Source organism: Zootermopsis nevadensis, unplaced genomic scaffold (assembly GCF_977971745.1).
Source record: "Zootermopsis nevadensis isolate Lab colony 2312 unplaced genomic scaffold, Znev_1.0 Znev_ptg000022l, whole genome shotgun sequence".
Taxonomy (NCBI): Eukaryota; Metazoa; Arthropoda; class Insecta; order Blattodea; family Termopsidae; genus Zootermopsis; species Zootermopsis nevadensis.
In genome coordinates, this window is record NW_028259154.1 from 7936271 (window position 1) to 7957303 (window position 21033).

The window sequence follows — 21033 nt, forward strand, 5'->3', positions numbered from 1 at the left end:
TGGGATTCACGGCGTTAGGTAACGATGGTAACAAATAAAAATTGCATTCAAGAAAATTATTAAGAGCAGATTAAATACAGGTATTCCTGTTAGCATGCAATTGAGAATCGTCTGCCTATCTCAAAATGAAACGATTAAAATATAGAAAACTGCAATGCTACCCGTTGTTTTGTATAGTTGTAAAACTTGTTCTCTCTCGTTAAGGAAAGAACACAGACCGAGGGTGTCAGAACGCGGTTCTGGAGAGTTTGTTTTGACCGAAGAGGGACGCAGTAACTCACAGAGGGGTGAAGAGCTTCGTAATTTATACTCTTCGGCAAGTATTAATAGGATATTCGAACTGAGGAGGAAAAGATGGACGGAGTATATAGTGCTCATGGAAAGGTAATAAATGCACAAACAATTCTGGCTGAAAACAGAATGAAAGGGATCAGTCATTTAACATTAAGACGGATCTTAGGGAAACAGGATAGGAGGATGTGGATTACATTCATCTGGCACATGATACGTACCAGTTAAGTGTCCTTCTGAACACAGTAATGAAGCCTTGGACTACATGAAATGTGGGGAATAAGCAGCTAAGCTTACTATTTGTAGAGGAATTACCGGAAGGCCAAAGAATATTAAATAACTGAGAGGTTTGTAATGTGCAGTCTTCACCAGATATTATTATGGACAATAAATAAAAGAGAATTAGAAGGGTGAGACGCGTGGAAGGAACGGGAGGGAACAGAAATGTAAATGTAAATATATATATGTCGTTCCACTCTGAAACCCTGAAGAAAATCAACATCTAGGGGGACATAGTCAAAAAGGGTCTAAGGAAAATGGGATCTGATAACGTGCACTGCTTCATCTAGCCGAGGAAGGCGACTAGTAGCGGGATCTTTAAACACTGTAATTAACTTTACGGTTCCACAAAATACGGAAATTCCCTGGCTGGTTGGATTAGTTCAGATGGTCTGTTTTCCTTGGTTAAAGAAAAATTAAGTTTCTAATTTCTGTGAGGTGCCATCTTATCGCTCGCGAGCTGTAATCAATTGTCCAAGTTGACCCGAAAAATCGGTAATGATGGGCGTCACATAGGTCTACTGCAAGAATGCCGCTACAAGATAATAAGGGAAATCTGGCGTTGCAGAAAAGCACTTGAGCTTAAGTAAAACATTAACTTAACCCGAAACTTCACCGCGTCAGAGACAGCCACGCCACTCATTTGATTCAATTACCTGTTTCTCAGAGCTCTATACCAGCTTTTCCTAATTAACTCAATACTGGGAATGACTTTGCGTTGAGTTTTCTGACAATTTTAAAAGAATTTCTCTTAAATTTCATCTTAAAAACCGACCACTAACACTTGAGACATTTCATCCAGTAACTGACCCAGCAGCCGATGTGGGTCATGTACATTCAAAATTTATCCACACATTCAAGTTCCACGTATATACACTGTTATCAATAAACAAACCACCTAAAAAAACAACGTTAAGTTATGATAACACACGAACAACGGATCACATACATCGTTTCATTTAATATTATAAAACAAATAAACGTAAAGATTACTATCTTCTGGAATGATGTGGCTTGTAGTCATGTAGATTTTTTTGAGTCACCCCAATAACGTAGAGAGCTCCTCTTAAACGTCGGTCGAGATCTACCAGCCTACACAATGCAACATCCCAGAGGACAAACTGGTTACTTTGAATACCTATTAGACGTATCGCGGGGACAATCTCAATGTCTGGTTGTGTCTCTCATCAAATCAGTGAAAACAAGCAAACAAATCTACTATACATGACGTCTATGGAGTGGATATCAACACATATAAGTCATCGGCTATGAAATGTGGAATACGTGGTTCAAAAGCAGCCGAAATTACAAAATCCCGGACACAAATGGCAAGCAACAATGAGTCATTGCTGCAATGAAGAACGCCGGTGGTAAAATGGCCGATAGGTGGCCAGCGTCTCGCCGCTGTGTTCGCATTCACTCCACAGACTTCATAAATGAAGTATAGAACTGCACCGACCTTGATCGCCTTGCCTCCACTTCCACCACCACCACCACCACCGCCCCCGCCTCCTCCGACACCCCCGCCGCCGCCAGAATTGATAAACAGGGACTCCGTCCTCTTGGGCTGTCCCAGCGAGGGAATGATGTCCTGCCCCAGTGTCCTGTTGCGCAGAACGACGTCCTCGAATGGTCCTTGCTGAGCGGCAGACGAGTTGGTGGGAATGGTGTAGAGAGACGCGCCCACAATGGCCCCGTTGCCCGCGGATGGGGTATTACCGCGGGCCACAGAGGGGCCACGTACCGTGCGGTCCACAGACATCTCTCTACCACCCGGTGCAACGGGAGGTACAGCTTTGTCCACGGAGGACTGTCGCGACCCCAAGCCACCCAGTCGCGAGGCTGCGCGCTGATATCGGTCCACACTAGAGTCTCGGCTGGGTGGCCGCTTGTAGTGGTCGAAACGATCGTTCATTGACTGTTGGTAGCCGAACGCTGGCATTTCCTCGGGGACTGCTGCGGGCTACACAAAATAAAAATCACGCCTCATTCGTTTATAAATTTACTCAGATCACATTAATATGCAGGCAGCATGTCCTGCGTTTCTTAAAATGCAAACTAAAAATTTTTAAAACCAAAGAAGAGCTGTGAAATTGTGTCAAAGATAATATTTTTTACATTCCGAGTAATTTTTACTCGATCTGTTTTAATACTATCCTCTTGTATTCGTCTGTCTCGCAACTGATTTTTTCCTTTCATATTTCCGGATCAAAATACTGAATCGATTTATCATTTCCCTCAAACGTGCTATATGTCCAGTCCATCTCATCCTCCTTGATTTTTCATCCTAACAACATTTTGCGAAGAGTACAAATCATGAAGTTAAACACTTTGGAATTTTCTACAGCCACCTGTTACTTCCTCCATCTTAGGTCCAAATCTCCGCTTAATTCTTAATTTAGGTTTCCCTTTAATTACCTGAAAGACCAAATTTCACAAATATGCCTATATTTGTTTACGTGTTTTACAGAAGACCAAAAAACAAAAATATTCCGAGGAGAATGGTAGCAGGTATTACACGACTTTTTCGTGAATGTACTTTTGATTTTTACGATTGTTCCCAAATATTCTAACACAGTCACATTTTACAAGGATTATCCTGCAGTCTGGTTCCGAGACAGTTGTTTACATATTGCATCGATAGTTGCTTGTTTCCTGGGTGGTCTTTTCAATTTCGGCGTTGGGCGGAGAAGAAGAATGGCAAAATAGAATTTTAATCTTGCAAACCTAAAGGGGCCGGATCACTTGGGAGCACTGGACAAAAACTGAGAGAAATAGGGTATATTGGTTTCATCTAGTTCAGGATGGGGGCCATTGTCTCATCCCCCATGAATGCTGCATGTCTTGTCCATTTAATTTCTATTTAAACGTTCCAGGGTGAAGCCTACAAATCGCGAACCAACTTCGTTATTATGCGTTCTTTGCACGATGTCCGTCTGTCCAGCCAATTCAACTGAAGAACCACTGGACGGATTTAGATAAAATTTCATGTGGAAGTTGTGATATTCTGCACGACCTCAAAATCAAACGTGCGGTGATAACAAAATGACGGATGAGTAAAGTCGTGAGGTGTACGTTCTGGTGGCCAAAGTGGGAACTGTCGAACAATGCAGATTTAAGACCTCTAAATGCACGCTGCAAAAACGCGTGGGGATATTATGCGTATTCCGGCACGGAACACACTTTCCGTGCTTGTTGAAACAAACCTTGATCCTAGAGTTGCGTCTGAGTGAGATGTTGGAGCCCCCTGTGGGGGCTGCAGAGACGCCCAACGACGTGACGTTCGGGTTGTTGACCGAGGAGACCGGCGTGGGGCCCTCTTCATTCTGTGAAGGCAACTGTGGTGACTTAGGGGACCCTGCGGGAACCGCGTTGGGAACTCGGTTCGGTACTTGGTCCACCTTGTTCATGTACGGCTTGCCCGTGTCGGAGTCCGTGGTCACTATACTAGGCATATGCGCAGATTTGACAGACTGCGTGAACTGGGGTTGCTGCTGGTTGGGTTGGTACAACTGCTGGTTTTGTTGATAGCCTGGCTGGTTCTGTTGGTAGGGTTGCTGATTCTGCAAGTGGGACTGCTGGTTATGTTGGTAGGACTGTGGGTTCTGTTGATGGAGCGGTTGGTTTTGTTGGTAGGACTGTTGGTTTTGTTGGTAAGGCTGATGACTCTGCTGGTAAGGCTGTTGGTTTTGTTGGTAGGACTGCTGGTTTTGTTGAACGGGCTGCTGTACTGGTTGTTGCGTTTTCTGCTGCTGCAAGATCGACTGATCGTTGGCTTTTTGAAGAATTGACTTCGCAGGAAGTGCGTCATCCGGTGGAGGCCGGTATTTGATATGTTCTCTGGCACGAAATTTGTCCAACCCTGAATGCATAAGCACGCTACATGAAAATACGCTCCCATATTCTGTACACTAGCAACTGATATTATGGTGAAAGTACTCGAAAATTCAACTCAGTTAACAGAAAAGGCCGCGGCTGAAAAGAATTTTCAGTCAGAGGATGACTGTCTTCTGGGATGTTGCGCCTTATAGTCTTGTAGAATATTAACGACGTTTCAGAGGTGCTTGCTGGAGGCATCCCAGAAGAGAGCCATCTTCATACTCGCCGCCGTGAAGAACCGAATTTACCAATGTTCCAAGCTTCCCTGAAACAGCTACATGTTCAGCCCATCATTGCCTCCGCGACGTCAATAGTGACAATATTTCTCACATGAGGTCGCGTCTCACAAAACAACTGACAAAATGATTTTGTATGTATTTGTGTGCACACGTATGCATGCATGTATGTATACTCTTCAGAGTACCAATTCTTCGCCAACGATTTTCTTAAACACTACTGAAATAATGAGTTACTTACATTTCACAGCACACATCGTTATGAAAATCTTGTTTAATGATTCTGGCTATGTGCAAATTACATTAATTCTTAATATTCATTTTCATATTAAACCCCTTGAAGCCGATGCACGTCTTACTAACATCTGAAAATTCAGTCCTTACAACAAATAAAACACAAAACATAACCATTTAAAAATAAAATTGTACTTACTGCTTACGGAAATAAGCACTGTTAACTCTAAGAATCGTATGAAAACGGTAATTACACTTTGTGGGCAAAACGCAGAATGATTGATTGTAGAAGCTGGCGGTACATACAGTTACCAATAGACTTTAAAGTGTTACTAAATGTCATAAAATCGAGCAACGATAACGAGGCACTTTAACCTCTTAATTAACACGTGGAAATTGCACTGCAAGAGACGAAAACATGACTGATCTTACTTAATCACTAAGAAATAAAAACTCTGACATTACATAATTTGGTGAAAAGATACGTAACAAAAAATGTATTCATTTACGCATTAAAGAACAAACGGTTGCCTCAAGACAAAACATCAGTGGACATAAATGGCTTTATGCAACAAGCCCTATACGGTCTTATAGGAATCTCCATACATAGAGAATGGATGGTAATAGAAACGCAGGAGGATTGTGTGTGGCATGTGAAGCCTACAGGACGAAAACATGCCAAGTAATAACCAAATAAACCAGATCTTGTTCTTTATCAATGACGTCATAATACCATTAACAACAAACGTACTTGAATTTATAATTACTTTGTTGAATTCTTGTACAATCTGCCTCATAGGATATCAATCCAAAAGAAACTCGTTCACTGGCTACGTCACATTTCAGAATTTGTTCGAAATTATATGTATCCATATGACATTATATTTATTTATTTGTGTGATTATCCAAACGTACATTTTAGAACGTTAACACAGTTACAGCTTATTGCAATTTGATAAATTTCATGTATGCAACATATCAAAATCGATTGTATACCGAAAAACATCACGTTACTGAAACGTCATATAAAACATTATAAATTTCGCATTAAACATTTCTCCATTACACCTAATAGAAAATATGTATACAAGAATATATAAAAATTGACATTGTGCTTAAATGAAATACCGTATTTTTTTATTTGATCCAAAACTATAATTTGTTAAAGACTCGCGATATATTAGTTAATAAAAATAAATGTACTTTAAGGTTACTCTTACGCCCAAATATACCGAGAAATGGGCAGTACTACAGTAAAAGATGCCAAACGCGCATACATGAGACAGTCGTTAATGTATCCAAATTTGATAGAAATGTCCTCACATCTTCTGTACCAGTAAACCAGTCGCACGACCAAGGGACTTACCTGGCTGCTGAAAGTCTGGAGCAAATTGTTTGGCTGTGGCCCTCGCAATATCAGAGTCTTCTCGCGCGTGGTCCGCCGCCATGTCTGCCATTTCCGCCTTGCCTCGAGCCGTCGCCGTCCTAAGAACACGACCATAAAAGCCCTGTAATCAACACGAAGCCTTCCTGCTCCACTCCCACCACACAATGAAATAAGAGCTTCTTGGAAAACACACTCTTTCTATGCATAAATATAAAACGTGTGGTCGCACTACGACTTGGTGATCCCTAGAATCAACATTGGCCGACAGTCACGTGTTTGTACGGCACGTTGTCTCCTACTCTGGTTGACAGTGAACCACCTGCCGCTAGACAACATGGGTAGAATTGCTGCCATGTACTCCAAAATCTAGAAGTTTGCGACTGCAGGCTTCGACGTCTGGGGCTAAAATAAAGAGCCGACAATAACTAACTAACTAGATGGCTTACCGAACCCGAAGGTTCATCACCGAATTAACCAAAGCCAGAGACTTGGTTGATTTTTTCGTAACACAGCTTTTTTTTTAAAGGTGAAAGGTTGTTAGCCTTACGCCCAACCCCCCAACATGGAGAACCAGGGTATCACTCTTAGTCTAGCGCATCTCCTTAGACCTGTCCGGCTTGGGTGACCCTACCATGAGCCAAAGCTCCGGCCGGCATAGCCCTAAGGGTCACTTGAGCACTCAAGCCTCCTCACCCGGCAGATTGCCTTCGACAAGGTGGTGATAGGGCTACAATCATTGCCCGAGCTGGCGCTTCCTACATCACATGCAAATGGAATCAGAAATCATTAAATCACGGCGCTGATATAGAATTCTCATTTCTCCAAATTTAATTAAGGTACTGGAAATGATTAACAAAGTCCCATCACAATTTTTATTCGATACGAGTGTCGCTCATAGTGATGTGTTCGGGCAGCTAAGAAGTTTGCATGGTGTAACTGGTTAGAGGTAGTTTAGAATCCTCTGAGCCTTTCTTAAAGAAATTAGACTGAGGCCGCTAGCAAACCCGTTGTCCTCCTCCCCCGCGCCGGTGACTAACCACCTGAACCACTGGACGTCCATAATTTAAGTGTATATTGGTTACATTTATCTTTCTGACAACAAAGGCGACTGGGTGAACAGCTTCGAGCTAGACGTTCGGGGTTCGTTGCCGGGAATGGACAGGAATATTTGTTTTCGGCACCACATCCAGACTCGCTCTAGGGTCCACCCAAACTAACTGATGACTCCATATCTGGAGGTGAAGCGGCTGGAAAGTCACTAATCACTTCCACCTACAACAGCCATTGCCCACGCTCCGCTGTTCGTGTCGCAACATTGTACGATTTGATGGCGTCTACTAAAATGACGAGGAAGCTGAACTAGTCGTTTGCTCACCTCGAGATGGCGATATCAGCCTTCTGAAGAGCGATCTTCGAAGCCCTCTGCGCGGCGTTGACAGCCGCGTCTATCCTCTCACGGAACTTTGCTGACCGGATGAGAAACAAGTGTTTCTTCTTTTGGGACGTGATGAGGACATTGTTCTTGTACTTGCCCTCCTCCTTGGAACCGTCCCTGAACGTGGTAACCCCGTAGCCGTACTTCTTGTTCGCGAACCACTCGCCCTCGTAGCGCAGTCCGTCCGAACGCTCGCTGATGCCGAACCCCGAACGTTTGTCGTTCTTCCACTCGCCCATGTACGTCTCCGTGACGCTCTCGTCCATCTGTTCGTCCTGCAGACACACAGCGTTCAGCATTTCCGTCTTTGTATCTCATTCAACACTAAGCCGTCTCAGTTTGGTCAAATTGCACGTATTTTCCAAATGTATTACGTGTGATTTATACACGAGAACCTCGAACAAATTTAATATTGGTATGGTTCACAGTAAAGGTTGTCGGGGAAAGTAAAATTTGGCCAGTATAGGTCCAACATAAACCACACTATACATGAAGCCAAAGTTAATTTAATGAAATTGCCATAAAGCAGCTCATCATTCGAAACATTAGTACAACTCTTGTTTGAAATATACATCGGTTTGATGAATATCAAACAAACCAGGAAAACAAATAATTGCTGAGTGACAATGCAGATATGCAACGCGATTATTTTCTACAACAGGCTAAGTAAGGTATCAAAAATTGTAAAAAAAACACATTAAGGAAAATATTCAAATATATTAAATATCATATATAATTAAATGTTTTATATATTATAAACGGAGCCCATATTTGATTTGGATAGTAATTTTTTTTTTAAAAAAAATTAGTTTGTCTTTCAACGTTTTGTCATCTGTACTGTTCCTATCACGAATTTCGATAACCAGTAAGATTTTTTAATCGCACTATACTTAAAAATCAAGTGAAGGGACTGTCCAAACGTTTAACAAAATATTTAATGTGACCGATCACACACGAACACTCATAGCCGACTGCAAACTGCTTCGAGCATGGATGACTGTCGGAGTTGCTTTGTGTTACCCTGCTGAAGTAACAGCATCCGATCAGCCGGACTCCCTCGAGAGAAACCAGTCACTGAGATCACATGAGTCAAAGGCTCGAATCGAGTTGTAGCGTCAAAAACGGAAGAAGAAGAAGCAAGACAGGTAAAATAGGCCACGCCATGTCCTTCACGTAAAGCAGCAATCTACTCAGTTCAATTTGAACCAAAATTAAAATAGCATCTCAAAGTACCACACTGAACTAAAATTTAATCTTCTAATTTGAGCCAAATGCTGCTGGGTTAGAGGTAAATTCCCAGTTAAGCACGCAAATTGACAATGACTGTGGAGGTTGTCTATGAAGGAATGATGAAATAATTCCTTGCTTAGAACAATTTTAAATAGACTTATGAGAGAAACTTCGTGCTTTTCCCACTACAAACAACCTCTAGATTGACATTGAATTTAACCCGGGCCCCTGTGGTTAGGAGTCTGTGATATAGCAACGGCGTCTAGGTACCAAGTTTTGTCAGAATACGTCGATCTCACCTCGACGACGAAGCTGGCGTTGGAGTCGGTGTGTACCGAAGCATTGGTCATCCCGGACTGAGAAGACTCCGTGCTGATCCAGGAGGCGTTGGAACTGGTACTCCGAATGCTGGCAGAGTTTCCGCCCCGCTTGTCCAGGTCTCCCGTGCTTCGCTGCTTTCGCATCCTCTGCAACATCCCGTTAAAATCAAAGTGCTCTAACACTGTCTTTTCTTAAATAATTTTGATTCTAGCAAACAAGAACCATCAGCTACTATTTTTAAGACAAGTATATCAAACGAGTGGTAATGGCTTATACCGGTTGCTTGTAAAATACCTGACTGGATTCTCATAACAAAAACAGATTACTTGTTCGAAACCGAATGTTATCCGTTTCGTAAAATCCTCTATTCCATAAGTAGATTACGTCTCGTGAACACAAATATTTTCCTGATAACTTCGTTTCCATACGACTGTAATTTATCTTTTCGTAAGAATAAAATACCATGATCGACTAGATCACAAACATATTTCCATATTATTACAAACCCTGCTTAGGCAATCATAATTTCATTTAGTTAGAATGGCAACACGTACAGACCTGCACATTTCATAAAGCTTCCCTTACATACCATCTTCCTATCCTAACACTTGCATTTTTAAAACGAATCTTACGATTATTATTTAAAAATCTGTACTGCTCCCCCAGTATTGTCAGGGTGATTAAGTCGAGAAGAATGAGATGGGCGGGGCATGTAGCGCGCATGGATGGGACAAGAAGTGTGCACCGAGTATTGGTTGGGAAACCTGAAGGGAAAAGACCGCTGGGGAGACCTAGACGTAGATGGGAGGATAATCTCAGGCGGGATCTATGGGAGATAGGAGTTGAAGGAAACTGGATTTTGTTGGCCCAGGACAGGTTCCGGTGGAGGGATTTGGTTAATTCGATGATGAACCTTCGGGTTCGGTAAGCCATCTAGTTAGTTAGTTAGTCTTACGATTATTTTCAAGCCATTGCTATTTTTAAGGAGTAATGACAGATGGGATTGTACAAGCCAGGATTAGATTCTCAGCAAGGGCGGAGGAACTTTATCTTCACCATGTCAAAGCGGTTATGAGATCCTCAGTGTCCTTTATAGTGGGCAATGAGATGGGCGGAGTAAGGAACTGACAAGTCACACCCCTCTAGCGCCGAAATAAAAAAAAGGCATGGACGGAGATTTGAGAAAAGTTTCCTTCAATTTTAATCACAATCAGTGTTGTGTAAATACTGTAAGCCATTTTAGTCCACAAAGCTGAATGAGATTTGCCTCCGCGTGTCGTGTTTTGTTTCAGGCGTGATTCTTTTGTTAAGGAGCTTCTGTTTTTTGGTTCGGAGAAGCAAAAACTTCACTGTACGCACCGAGAAGATAGACTTGATGTTGGATCCCTTCTCAACGAGGGATCTCCGCCTCGCGGGTGGCTCGTCGCTACGTGCCTTCAGTACAAAGCCGCCCCTGGAGTCGTCCACCCTCCGGTCCCTTTCCGCGGCTGGATCTGCAGCCCCTCCGACAGTGCTGCCACCGCCCGCCTCGGCGCTCCGAAGCGATGTCATAGAAGCACGCACAGCCTTGCTGGGTTTGTAGTGCGATGCCATGCCGAAGGGAGCGCTGGCCCTCACTCCATAGCCGTGTCTCATCCCTCGAAGCCACTGTCCCTGGTATGTACCTGCAAGCAGACACATGAAAATTAAACTACCTTCAAGTACGTTGCTTTGTGATCGGGAGGTCCCTAATTAATTTTTCGGCCCACGAAGCCGATGGGTTTTTATGGCTTGACTGGGTTATTCGAGAGAAATGTTTCGATAAAACAAGCTACGACTCCTTCCAAGTAGGATTAGGTATATGGAGCACTTAACAACCAAAATAAAATGCGATGCATACAAAATGTTCCGGAAACCCATAAGAAAGAGACGTAGGGGTATAATATTAAAATGGATTTTACAAAGGTAAGGTTGACTGACTGAACTATGATGAGGTGTGACGGCGGGCTTTCTTGAACGTGGTAATAGACGTTCGATTTTTATAAAAGCAAGGTTTTATTTATTATTTAGTGTTCTGTCTGACGACAGGTCCATATGAACAGGATCCTTCCATCCTTTTCTCGGACTGGGACCTGTTCATATACGTTCTTGGCAGATGATCCAGAAGTGGTTTGCCATTGCCTTCTTCTGTGTGTGAATGGAGTAATTGTTGGGATGCCACGGAGGAAAACTCCGTGTTGCCTAAACTACTAAGGTAAGGCAAGGTACTAACTTAAAAAGTTACCGCTTATCTCAACTCAAAGGCCCTTCATCATTACACCTTACTTTAAAAGGACGTACTTTACTGTAATTCCAAATGGTTAACGAATAAATCAAAAGAGTTAACGCGCGCCAAATACGAACCTCGAGTGATTCCATCCGTAAACTGACAACAGGAGCCTTGTCAGTCAGTCAGTCAGTCAGTCAGTTAGTTAGTCAGTCAGTCGGTCAGGTTACACCTCGCCCCGAAATAGCTCAGTGGGATGGCCGCCACCACTGCTCCGTGTATTTTGGGCAGCTACGTGAGTCTGTTTGTCTCTCTCCCACACGGTATGCCAGCCCCAGTAACAATGCTCCAGTTCCAGCACACTCGCTGACTAACCAGGTATCTAAATAACTAAATACCTCAATGAATAACTAACGAGGCCTCCCCACGAATAACACTGAATGGCATTTTTCTTGGCAAACAGTCTTCCCGACTAAGGGTACGTTAAGACTGAATCCATGTACATAAACGTTACGTAGCCCACATATGGCAAAATTGCGGTAACATTATCACCGACAAAGCAATTGTATTGGCTGTAATATGAACAAACACATGAACTAAAGCTGAGATGGAAGTAGCAGGGTAACTATTTAAGAGATATAAATTCTCGTATAAAAATGTTGGTCAAACGAGATTTGTGACTTTTTCTAAAACAACGTGGTAGGTTTCTGACCGACTTTCCTTTCTTAGGGATAAAAGCACACAATGTTTTTTTTTCTAACTTTCGAACTAGCTGACCAATGTTAACATCATTTTGTATCAATATTATGACACAAAAATTGATTCCAACATCGTAAATTTTAATCCGTATAATTTGTAATAACAACATGGGGGAACCACGAACTTGTGATTTGGGCGCAACACTAATGCTACTTAACACAGGTAACTGAAATTATTGCATAGTAACATAAGCAGTACGTTTTCTTAATGTCATTACGTGCAGAATGTAGGTTCTACAAATTGTGCTCACATTAGGAGACTTACTAAGGCTGTCACAAAACTTAGAGAGTTTCTCCAAGTAAAAGTATGTACTTTATTAGAGTGGCTCCGTGTACGGTGTCAATCGATATAATTACTGGTGTTTCATAAAGGACGTAAACTACACCATTTAAAAACAAGAAAAGAAAAAATGTAAGCGTGAACAAAAAGTTGGTACAGGGGTTATCAACCTCTTCTAGACCTGGGGCTGCAGTCACAATTTCTAACATACTCGCGGGCCGTTTGTTTAAACGTCACTACAATGTATTAATATGTTACTAAATTAAATCTATTGATGGAAACAGTTTCACATTTTACTCAATAATTTCCTTTAACCAAATGAAACAATTTAATACTGCGTTCTTTCAATATCATGTTTAATTTCGCTTGCTGAAAATTCTCCCTAATATATACGTACAAGCGTCACGGTGTTGCCAAACTTTTGGGAAAAACAGACTGAGAAACATCGCAGAAATGAGGGACAAAGGGAAATAAAGAGTAAAAATGAGGCAACTCCCTGCTCCGCAGACCGGAAGTACTGAAGTGTTGTTTAAGGAACTCAAGAGATTCATCTCCAGAACACAAAATTGCATCTAAATACGAGGTAAAAGCGAAACAGATACATTTGCCCCTGTGACTAAGATACACAGCAAGAATTTACTGAATGTCGAGCCAAGTGGTTAGCACCCGAATTCGGTAGATCCCGGGTTAAAATCACGACCTGGACACCGATTAACGCACGGTTTTTCGTGGTTCCACTCAGCCCCTCCATGCAAATGCCAGGATAGTACTTTGAAGTAGGTCACAACCGCATCCTTCTACAGCCTTTTCCTTTCACTATTCATTATTCATCCTATCATTCGACACTATACAGACTGAGCTAATGACAAAGTCGTTAAATAAACTACAAATAAATCAACAAACAATTTATATAGAAGGCGTGGAGGAAAAATCCACGCAATCTAGAACTTAGCACTACAGATTTATGCTCCTTCTGAACGCACCACTACACTGTTTTCGAAGATGGATGTCTTCTGAATCCTTGCGGCTTGTAGTCTAGCAGAAGTTTACCGATGTTTCAGAGGTGCTTGCTGCCTCCATCACCAGGGCGACAACGCGTTTCAATGGTTCTACAGAGGAACTTAAGTCTAGGGTCCGGTGGAGGGCTTTGGTAATTTCGGTGATGGACCTTCGGGTTCCGTAAGCCATCTAGCTAGTTAAACTACAAGGCGTAACATCACATAAGACAGTCATCTTCATACTCTCCGTCGTGACAACCTGAAATCTCGACTCTTGCACACACTGAACCGTGTGTCCCACCGGAATCGAATTTCTGTCTTACATTCCGCAGCCAGCCTGCTCATACAAATCACGTGATTGGCAAACGGGTTAGAAAATACGAGTTCGTGAGAAAGAATGGATAGTTATAAAACAAAATAAACAGAGGTGGAACGATTATGTGGAGCACTGGAGGAGAAAGATTGGGGGGAAAGAAGAGCGACAGAAAACAATAAACGAGGCAGCACAGACATCTCGGAGGATGACGTTAGTGACAAGTCGATAGGTCGCATGAATAATAAAAAAATCTTAATCAGAACTGACTTTTGGAACGAGACGCAGAGAACAAACCGCGAGTTGGAACTGTCCCAGCCAAACGACCCAGACGAGTGTGATTTGCCCATCGGAAAACCACACAGCGGAAGTAAACTATGTCGAATTCGGGGGGACGAAGATGAGGGCGATATTCAGAGCCAGCGTAAAAATCCCTCGTCCACTTTCACCAGTATAATCTCCAACAAATAAATTCAATAACTAACTGATACCATGGAACAGATTCCATCATGAGAAACTGAAAGTTGCACATCTACTTATTTTATTGTGATAAGAAATATGAGTGGACAAGGGAAGCAAACACAGTTTGCATGGTTAAGGTTTATTAAGAGTGAGAATACTTGAGGGACAATATCCTCTACCTAGGGAGAAAAATAACGCCACAAAAATTCTATTAAAATAGTTTTGAGCAGAAAATGGCTTATTGTTAATGAGTGTGTAGCTCGTAAGAAAATAATAAATGTTCATAATGCAGTAATATTAAGTAGTATTGGAAAAGACTTGCTTAAACTTAGATGTAAATGAAACAATAAATTTAGTAACATATATCTGGAAATAGGGAATGAGGAAGTAGATTTATAGTTATATGAATAAATATTATATAGTAAGATTATAGCGCCACCAGCGCTTAAAGACCAAAAGCAGGTGTGTCCTCATTCAAACCCAAACCTCTTTGTTGCCTTGGCTTTTTAATGATGTATTATAAACTAAATTTGAAAATCAATGTGTACAAAACACCTCGAATTTTAGAAGCATTCTGAGCAGGAAACACACCCGACAAATGTCAACCTGTACCGACCTTACTAAAACTTCCTTTAACCAAATTTTAATTAGCCTAATGGGTTTATGTCGAATTCAACGAGAACGCTGTATAGTACTTTTTACTACGAGATTCACAGTATTTACTTAAGTCTACAAATAGTTAAAGTACTGCCCCACTTTGACCCCCTCCCCAAGTACCTGACGAACGCAGAATATCTGGTCGGTAGTTGATCGCTAGTGTAGGATTACAGTAATTTACAATTTCATCTACGGAACGCAAATAAATATTTAATTCAGGTATTTGTTTGTCAAGGCGTCAGAAAATAAATTCAGAAAATTCATAACAAAAGAAAATTAAATTTATTTTAAATGGGGGAATGTATCACCGCATTTACTCTACATTAATAACTTTAAGTGCTCTTTAAGAAGAGCTTAACTCAGCACAGATTATGTTTGACTAAGACCCTCATATACCCAGCACTAAAGAATTCAAAATTAATATTTTGCTTTTATAAACTGTACATTTATGTAATCGTGCTGCAACATATAAGCTTCTCTTCCTGAATAATTTGTAGTCTTTTCCGTCATTAAATCTCATAAGTACAGGACATTTGCAAAAAAAAATCAACAGTTTCAGGCGTCAATCGCGTAAAACTAAGATATCCCTCAGCAAGAGCTCGTCGTTCGAGAATTAAATTTTGTGTGGTATTTTTATCATCGCTGTCTTGAACAAATAGATTAACCCAATACCTCCCCCTGTTCCTCACATAACCACTCAAGAATCATAACTGCAGCCGTCATCAGGGCGTCATTCATCGCCCTGATGACGGAGGCAGTATGACCTCTGAAACGTTGGTAAACATCGACCAGACTACACAGCAAAACAACTCAGAAGACAGAAATCTTCATACTCATCGCTGTGAAAACCTCAAATCTTACACTGACTAAGAATGTCTATGTCTTATGCGACGTTGCTTTGTCTAACCGTGTCTTATCGTCTCTTGACTAATAGGCGTGCGTCCGGCCTAATGATTTGTTTCAAACTCATTAATATTGTATTTCAGATATTTCCTTTTCTTATCCCTGATATTATATGAGTTTCACGTCTCGCATTGTTTCGGTTGTCTCCATTTATCTAGCTTGAATTCTGCAAACATCACAATTCAACCTGCTCCCCTACGTCTCTCAATTTTGAACATTCTTCTTCAAACAACGATTTCTGATTGTTTAATTCTTAATCACTTAGACCCTTTTTGGTCAAGTCTTAATATTCTCCAAAAATTCTTGCAAGCCTTATAGTTATCACCAATAATCTTTGTTTTCGAAACCTGCAAATCTGTTTGAGATTTTGACTTCATGCTGTTCATTAATTTCCGAATTGTTTAGTTTCTTGAGATAAAATCTTTCACATCAAACGTTTTCTTTACTCGCTTACTGACTGGTAGCCTTTCTCTAACTCCGCAACTATCAAACTGTTATATTACAGTCGTACATCAAGCATAGGCAAATGATTGTCGTCCTCTATCAAGACGTGATCAATCTCATTGTGTGTCTTTCTATCAGAACGAGTCAACGTTTATTTATCAATTTTACTTTGTGCGAACATTATACTCCTGACAATTATATTTTTTTGTGTAACCCCATTACCATTACTAATTTCAAGTAAACTCTTATTCCGAATTTCTAGTTTTAATATGCATTCTAACGAAGTTCGTAATTAGATTACAGAGTTTTTAGACTTTGTCTATCGTCTAGTATTAAAAAGAACATTTCGGAAACTGGACCTGTCTTCGTGAATACATCATGTTTCCACCTCCGCAACCTTTGCGTAAATGGCGCGAATAGCGGCCTAGCAACGAAAATAACCTTAACTCGAGTATGACGGGGGACGTTGGGAGAGTCTAATACGCGGGGGTGGACCAGCTCCTAATTTACCTTTTTACGGATTGCGTTTTAAATGGTATGCACTAAATGAGTGCGTATGTGAAGTACGTATAGGAAAACACAGTAATGTTTAAATGTATGGATTCACACAGAAGACCTAGTATTGTAACAGAAATCAAATCAAATAGTGTTAAGATGTTTGATTGCTGTGTTGTGATTATGAGATTTGAGGTTCTCATGGCGGTCAGGATGAAGACGATGATCTGGATTTTGATTCCATGTAGACTCATAGGGAAACACCAACGTTTCGTTGAAACCTACCGCCTGTATCTTCAGGACTGAAACGTTGACATCTACGTACGCGTCAACAAGGCGTAAACCCCAGAAAAACGTCGTTTAGTTGTTATGGACTTGCAAGAACGTGAGGTGTGTTCCGATGGCATGATTTTCATTCCAAGCCCCATAAAAATCACAACTGTTTTAAATATGTGTAAAAGGTGAAGATAAAAATAATGCAATTACACTGATTCGTTCGACGCTCTTTCATATACGGAGGCAAACCTGTCAAAGGGCATGAGAAATTGTAATGCGTTATTATAAGCTAAGGATTTTGAACGTGGTGGTCGTGACAGTTTGAAAGTACGAAATCACCATTATCTGGCGATACTGAGTAAAGCAACGGAACGTTTCAGTTAGGTTAGCCAGTAAACTGGGCTATGCAATTTAAATACAAGCATGGAGAGTTGCCCCTGCACCAACTTGATATGCAGCGTGCAGTATGCAAACAAACAGCGAGCTGAAGATGACAAGTCTACATACAGTCCACAGACCAGGAGAAAAGCCCTGCTAGGAATTCGATATACGCGCATGCGCAAGATTTCGCGGTGAGTGACGACCGATCCTAAAAGCATTCGTTCCACAACCACTGAATGAACAACAGACGACAGGCTTTCATGTGTTCTAATGGGTACAGCTTTAAGATTACCTCACAGCGGCACAGTGATTTAATCTAGAATATTATCGCAACACCCACAGAACACATTAAAGGTGCACTCACTACACGCTACTCTTAAATGCTCGATGTTTTCAGTCTATGTGTAGTAGCGTAAAACTCTGATGTATCGCACTTCCCACCAATAGCAGCCCTCAGGTAACATTCCCCCCGCACCGCACCAGAAACGACTTCCCCCAGCAGGGTTTTTCTCGTGATCTGTGGACAGTACTCGCCGCCGTGAAAGCCTGAAATCTCACGAAACAGGAAGTTTCTGCACAAAAATGGAAGGATTCGGGGGGTAACGGGAGAGTCAGCCAGATTCCGACTGGCACAAGAGTTTTCTCACGGTTGGAGTTACTCCAGAAGAGATTACATAAATCTCCACTGTAGGCGGGTGTTGGGGGGGGAGCTATCAGAAGGTGCAGCTTAACCCACATTTTTGGTTCAGTTTCTCGAATCTATAATAAACCACACAAAACGGATGTAAATTTCTGTAGAATCTCATATGACTCTCACATTTTAAGAATTTTTAAATACCCCATCAAATACTATTAGCATAAATCGTCAGTAAGAAATCAGGACATATCTCCTAGATGTAAGCAGAATTTCTTCTGCGTTGGATCTTGTGTTTTCACGGCGGTGAGTCTGAAGATGGTTGCCTCCATCATCAGGGCGATGATGATGGAGGCAGGAGGGACCGCTGAAACGTCGGTAAACTTGTACCAGACTACACGGCGCAACAACCCAGGAGACAGCCATCTTCAGAATTTCTTCTGAAGATCAGACATCATCCTGAGGGCATTAACATCGCCGCTTTGTATCCTGAATCCCCTGGCTTGAATATCGCCTTACAGATTGGCAAACCTGATATAAGTAAATTTTTCTCAGTTCTTTCAAGTAAACTCTATGATACTACCTTCGATTCCAGATAGGGAAAGGATTTTTTTCCCTTGACAACCGCGTCCTAAACAGCTATGGGGCCAAAACATTTAAATATCCAATAAGTCGGAGACTCTTTGTGGACACAAAGCGCCCTGGGCACGAAGGTGTCCTCATGGTGTGGTACTTTAAGCATCGGGATAAATTTTATTTTAATGATTTATATAATTCGTTACATAATATTGTGTCACTTGACAGTATTTGGAATAATACGGAGCTCCAGGGTACTTGGTTTGCAACAAGCTAACACAAGTGATGCAGTCCCACTGCTGGTACAATATTTCTGAGGTCCATGCAATGTTGCCAGAACCTCTTAATGTTCCACGTGGCATTTAATGGTTTGGCTATGGCAACAGGCCGACTTGGCATCGCGCCACGGACTCGACTTGGCAAGAATTTCCCGTGTGTACTCTGCTCCTACGGTCCCTAGAAATCAAACTTCCGCAAACTGTCACAGGAGGACCCGACCTAGGGAACCAATTTATGGTCATATTACCAATTTAGGGGCATTTCACATTCACGCAGCTCAACATTTCGAAAAATATTACGATATTTTGACATATCCATCGGCTACTGGGTTGAACTGAAATAAGTCCCTAAAGTAAGTCTTTTTCTATCAAAATACTTCCATGGTAGAGAAAAATTTGTACTATTAAAATAGCTTCAAATGTTTACAGGTGAGAGAATGGTTTCCTTTACCCTTATCCCAGAGAAACAAACAGATCCAGACTATAAAAACCAACGCTTTCAAGCGATATATCACATACATACATGCATGCACGCACGCACAAAGAAACACACACTCACCTTCTTACTTACGTACGCAATGCACACTTGCCTACAGAGGTCAAGGTATCAAACCGGTATCAGGAAAGCAGAGGACATAGATTCGAATATAATATAAACGCGTAATTAAAATTAAAAATATTTTTGGATCATATTGTATCAAATACACAGTGTAAAACTTACTTAATGGCCGTAATAGCTAAATTAATGAAGTTCCCACAGTACCCGAAGCGATGGTTTAGGAACAGCAAGACTTTTGCGGCTGGGAAAAGCGATAGGCTGAGACAGACAAAAAGATAGTACGCGTAAGACGTTTTCCCCTTATAGCAATGCGTATATAACGCCTAAAACATTAAAAATTATCACCATTAAACTGCACTGGTATGATTCTGTACGCCTGTCCTATTGATACATACACTTGCAAACATAACAAACGAATCGTCGGAATTTGCAGTGCTTCGTTAAATTAGACATTTACAAATGTAGCGCACCACTGAAAAAAATATTTATAACTTATTGACAGGAATTTAGTAAACCGAATTACATATTTTAATTTATTCAATATATCACTTCGGATGACCGCCACGGTGGTCTAGCGGTTAGAACGCTGGCCTTGTAATCCTGGGGTCTCGGGTTCGATTCCCGGCGGTGCCCGAATTTATAACTTGTGTTGGGCAAGGCCGTGGTCTAAGCAACACGGAGTTTTCCTCCGGGGGCTTCCCCGGTTTCTCCGTGGCATCCCAACAATTACTCCATTCACACACAGAAGAAGGCAATGGCAAACCAGTTCTGGATCATCTGCCAAGAACGTATATGAACAGGTCCCAGTCCGAGAAAGGGATGGAAGGATCCTGTTCATATGGACCTGTCATCAGACAGAACACTAAATAATAATAATCACTTCGGAATAAATCCATATTAATTTAATTGCACTTAACGTAACATTTACGGCAATCTAAAATAACAATGGAATATTAATTTACTGGGTAAAAGTATAATGACAAACAGAGACGTTCTATTAGAGGCCAGTAATGAAGTTGGTCCACAAGCAAAAATAGAAAAAATAAAGCTATGTTCATGTCTCGTCACTAGACTACAGAACAAAATTATCATATGAAGTCAGCTAACAAATACTTTAAAACTGTGGAAAACTTCAGGCATCTGGGAACGACGTTAACAAATCAAAATTTCATTCACAAGCAAATTAAAAGCCGACTAAATTCGGGGAATGCTTGCTACCACAAAATTCAGAATCGTTTGTCTTCCAATCTACTATCTAAAAACGAAAAAAATAAAATATATAAAATTATAATTTTACCTGTTGTTTTGTATAGGTATGAAACCTGGTCTCTCGTGTTAAAGTAAAAAAAAGGGTTTGAATTTGTTAGTGAATAGTGCACTAAGAAGAATGTTTAAATGTATGAGGGATACAGTAATTGGGGGGGGGGGGAATGCTTCATGAGCAGCTTCATACCTTGTACTCTTCACCCAGTATTATTAAGG

General features: G+C 41.3%; 1 protein-coding gene across 1 annotated transcript in view; it reads right to left on the reverse strand.

Annotated features, from left to right (window-relative positions):
• Window positions 1-21033, reverse strand: part of jp (junctophilin) — a 117017-nt gene that overhangs the window by 20361 nt on the left and 75623 nt on the right. The window contains exons 3-8 of the mRNA XM_022066610.2: window positions 10652-10956; window positions 9271-9438; window positions 7682-8016; window positions 6286-6404; window positions 3777-4432; window positions 2030-2533 (exon numbers count right to left, since the gene is read on the reverse strand). Coding sequence (XP_021922302.1) covers window positions 2030-2533; window positions 3777-4432; window positions 6286-6404; window positions 7682-8016; window positions 9271-9438; window positions 10652-10956 — 2087 coding nt within the window. The remainder of the gene's footprint in view (window positions 1-2029; window positions 2534-3776; window positions 4433-6285; window positions 6405-7681; window positions 8017-9270; window positions 9439-10651; window positions 10957-21033) is intronic.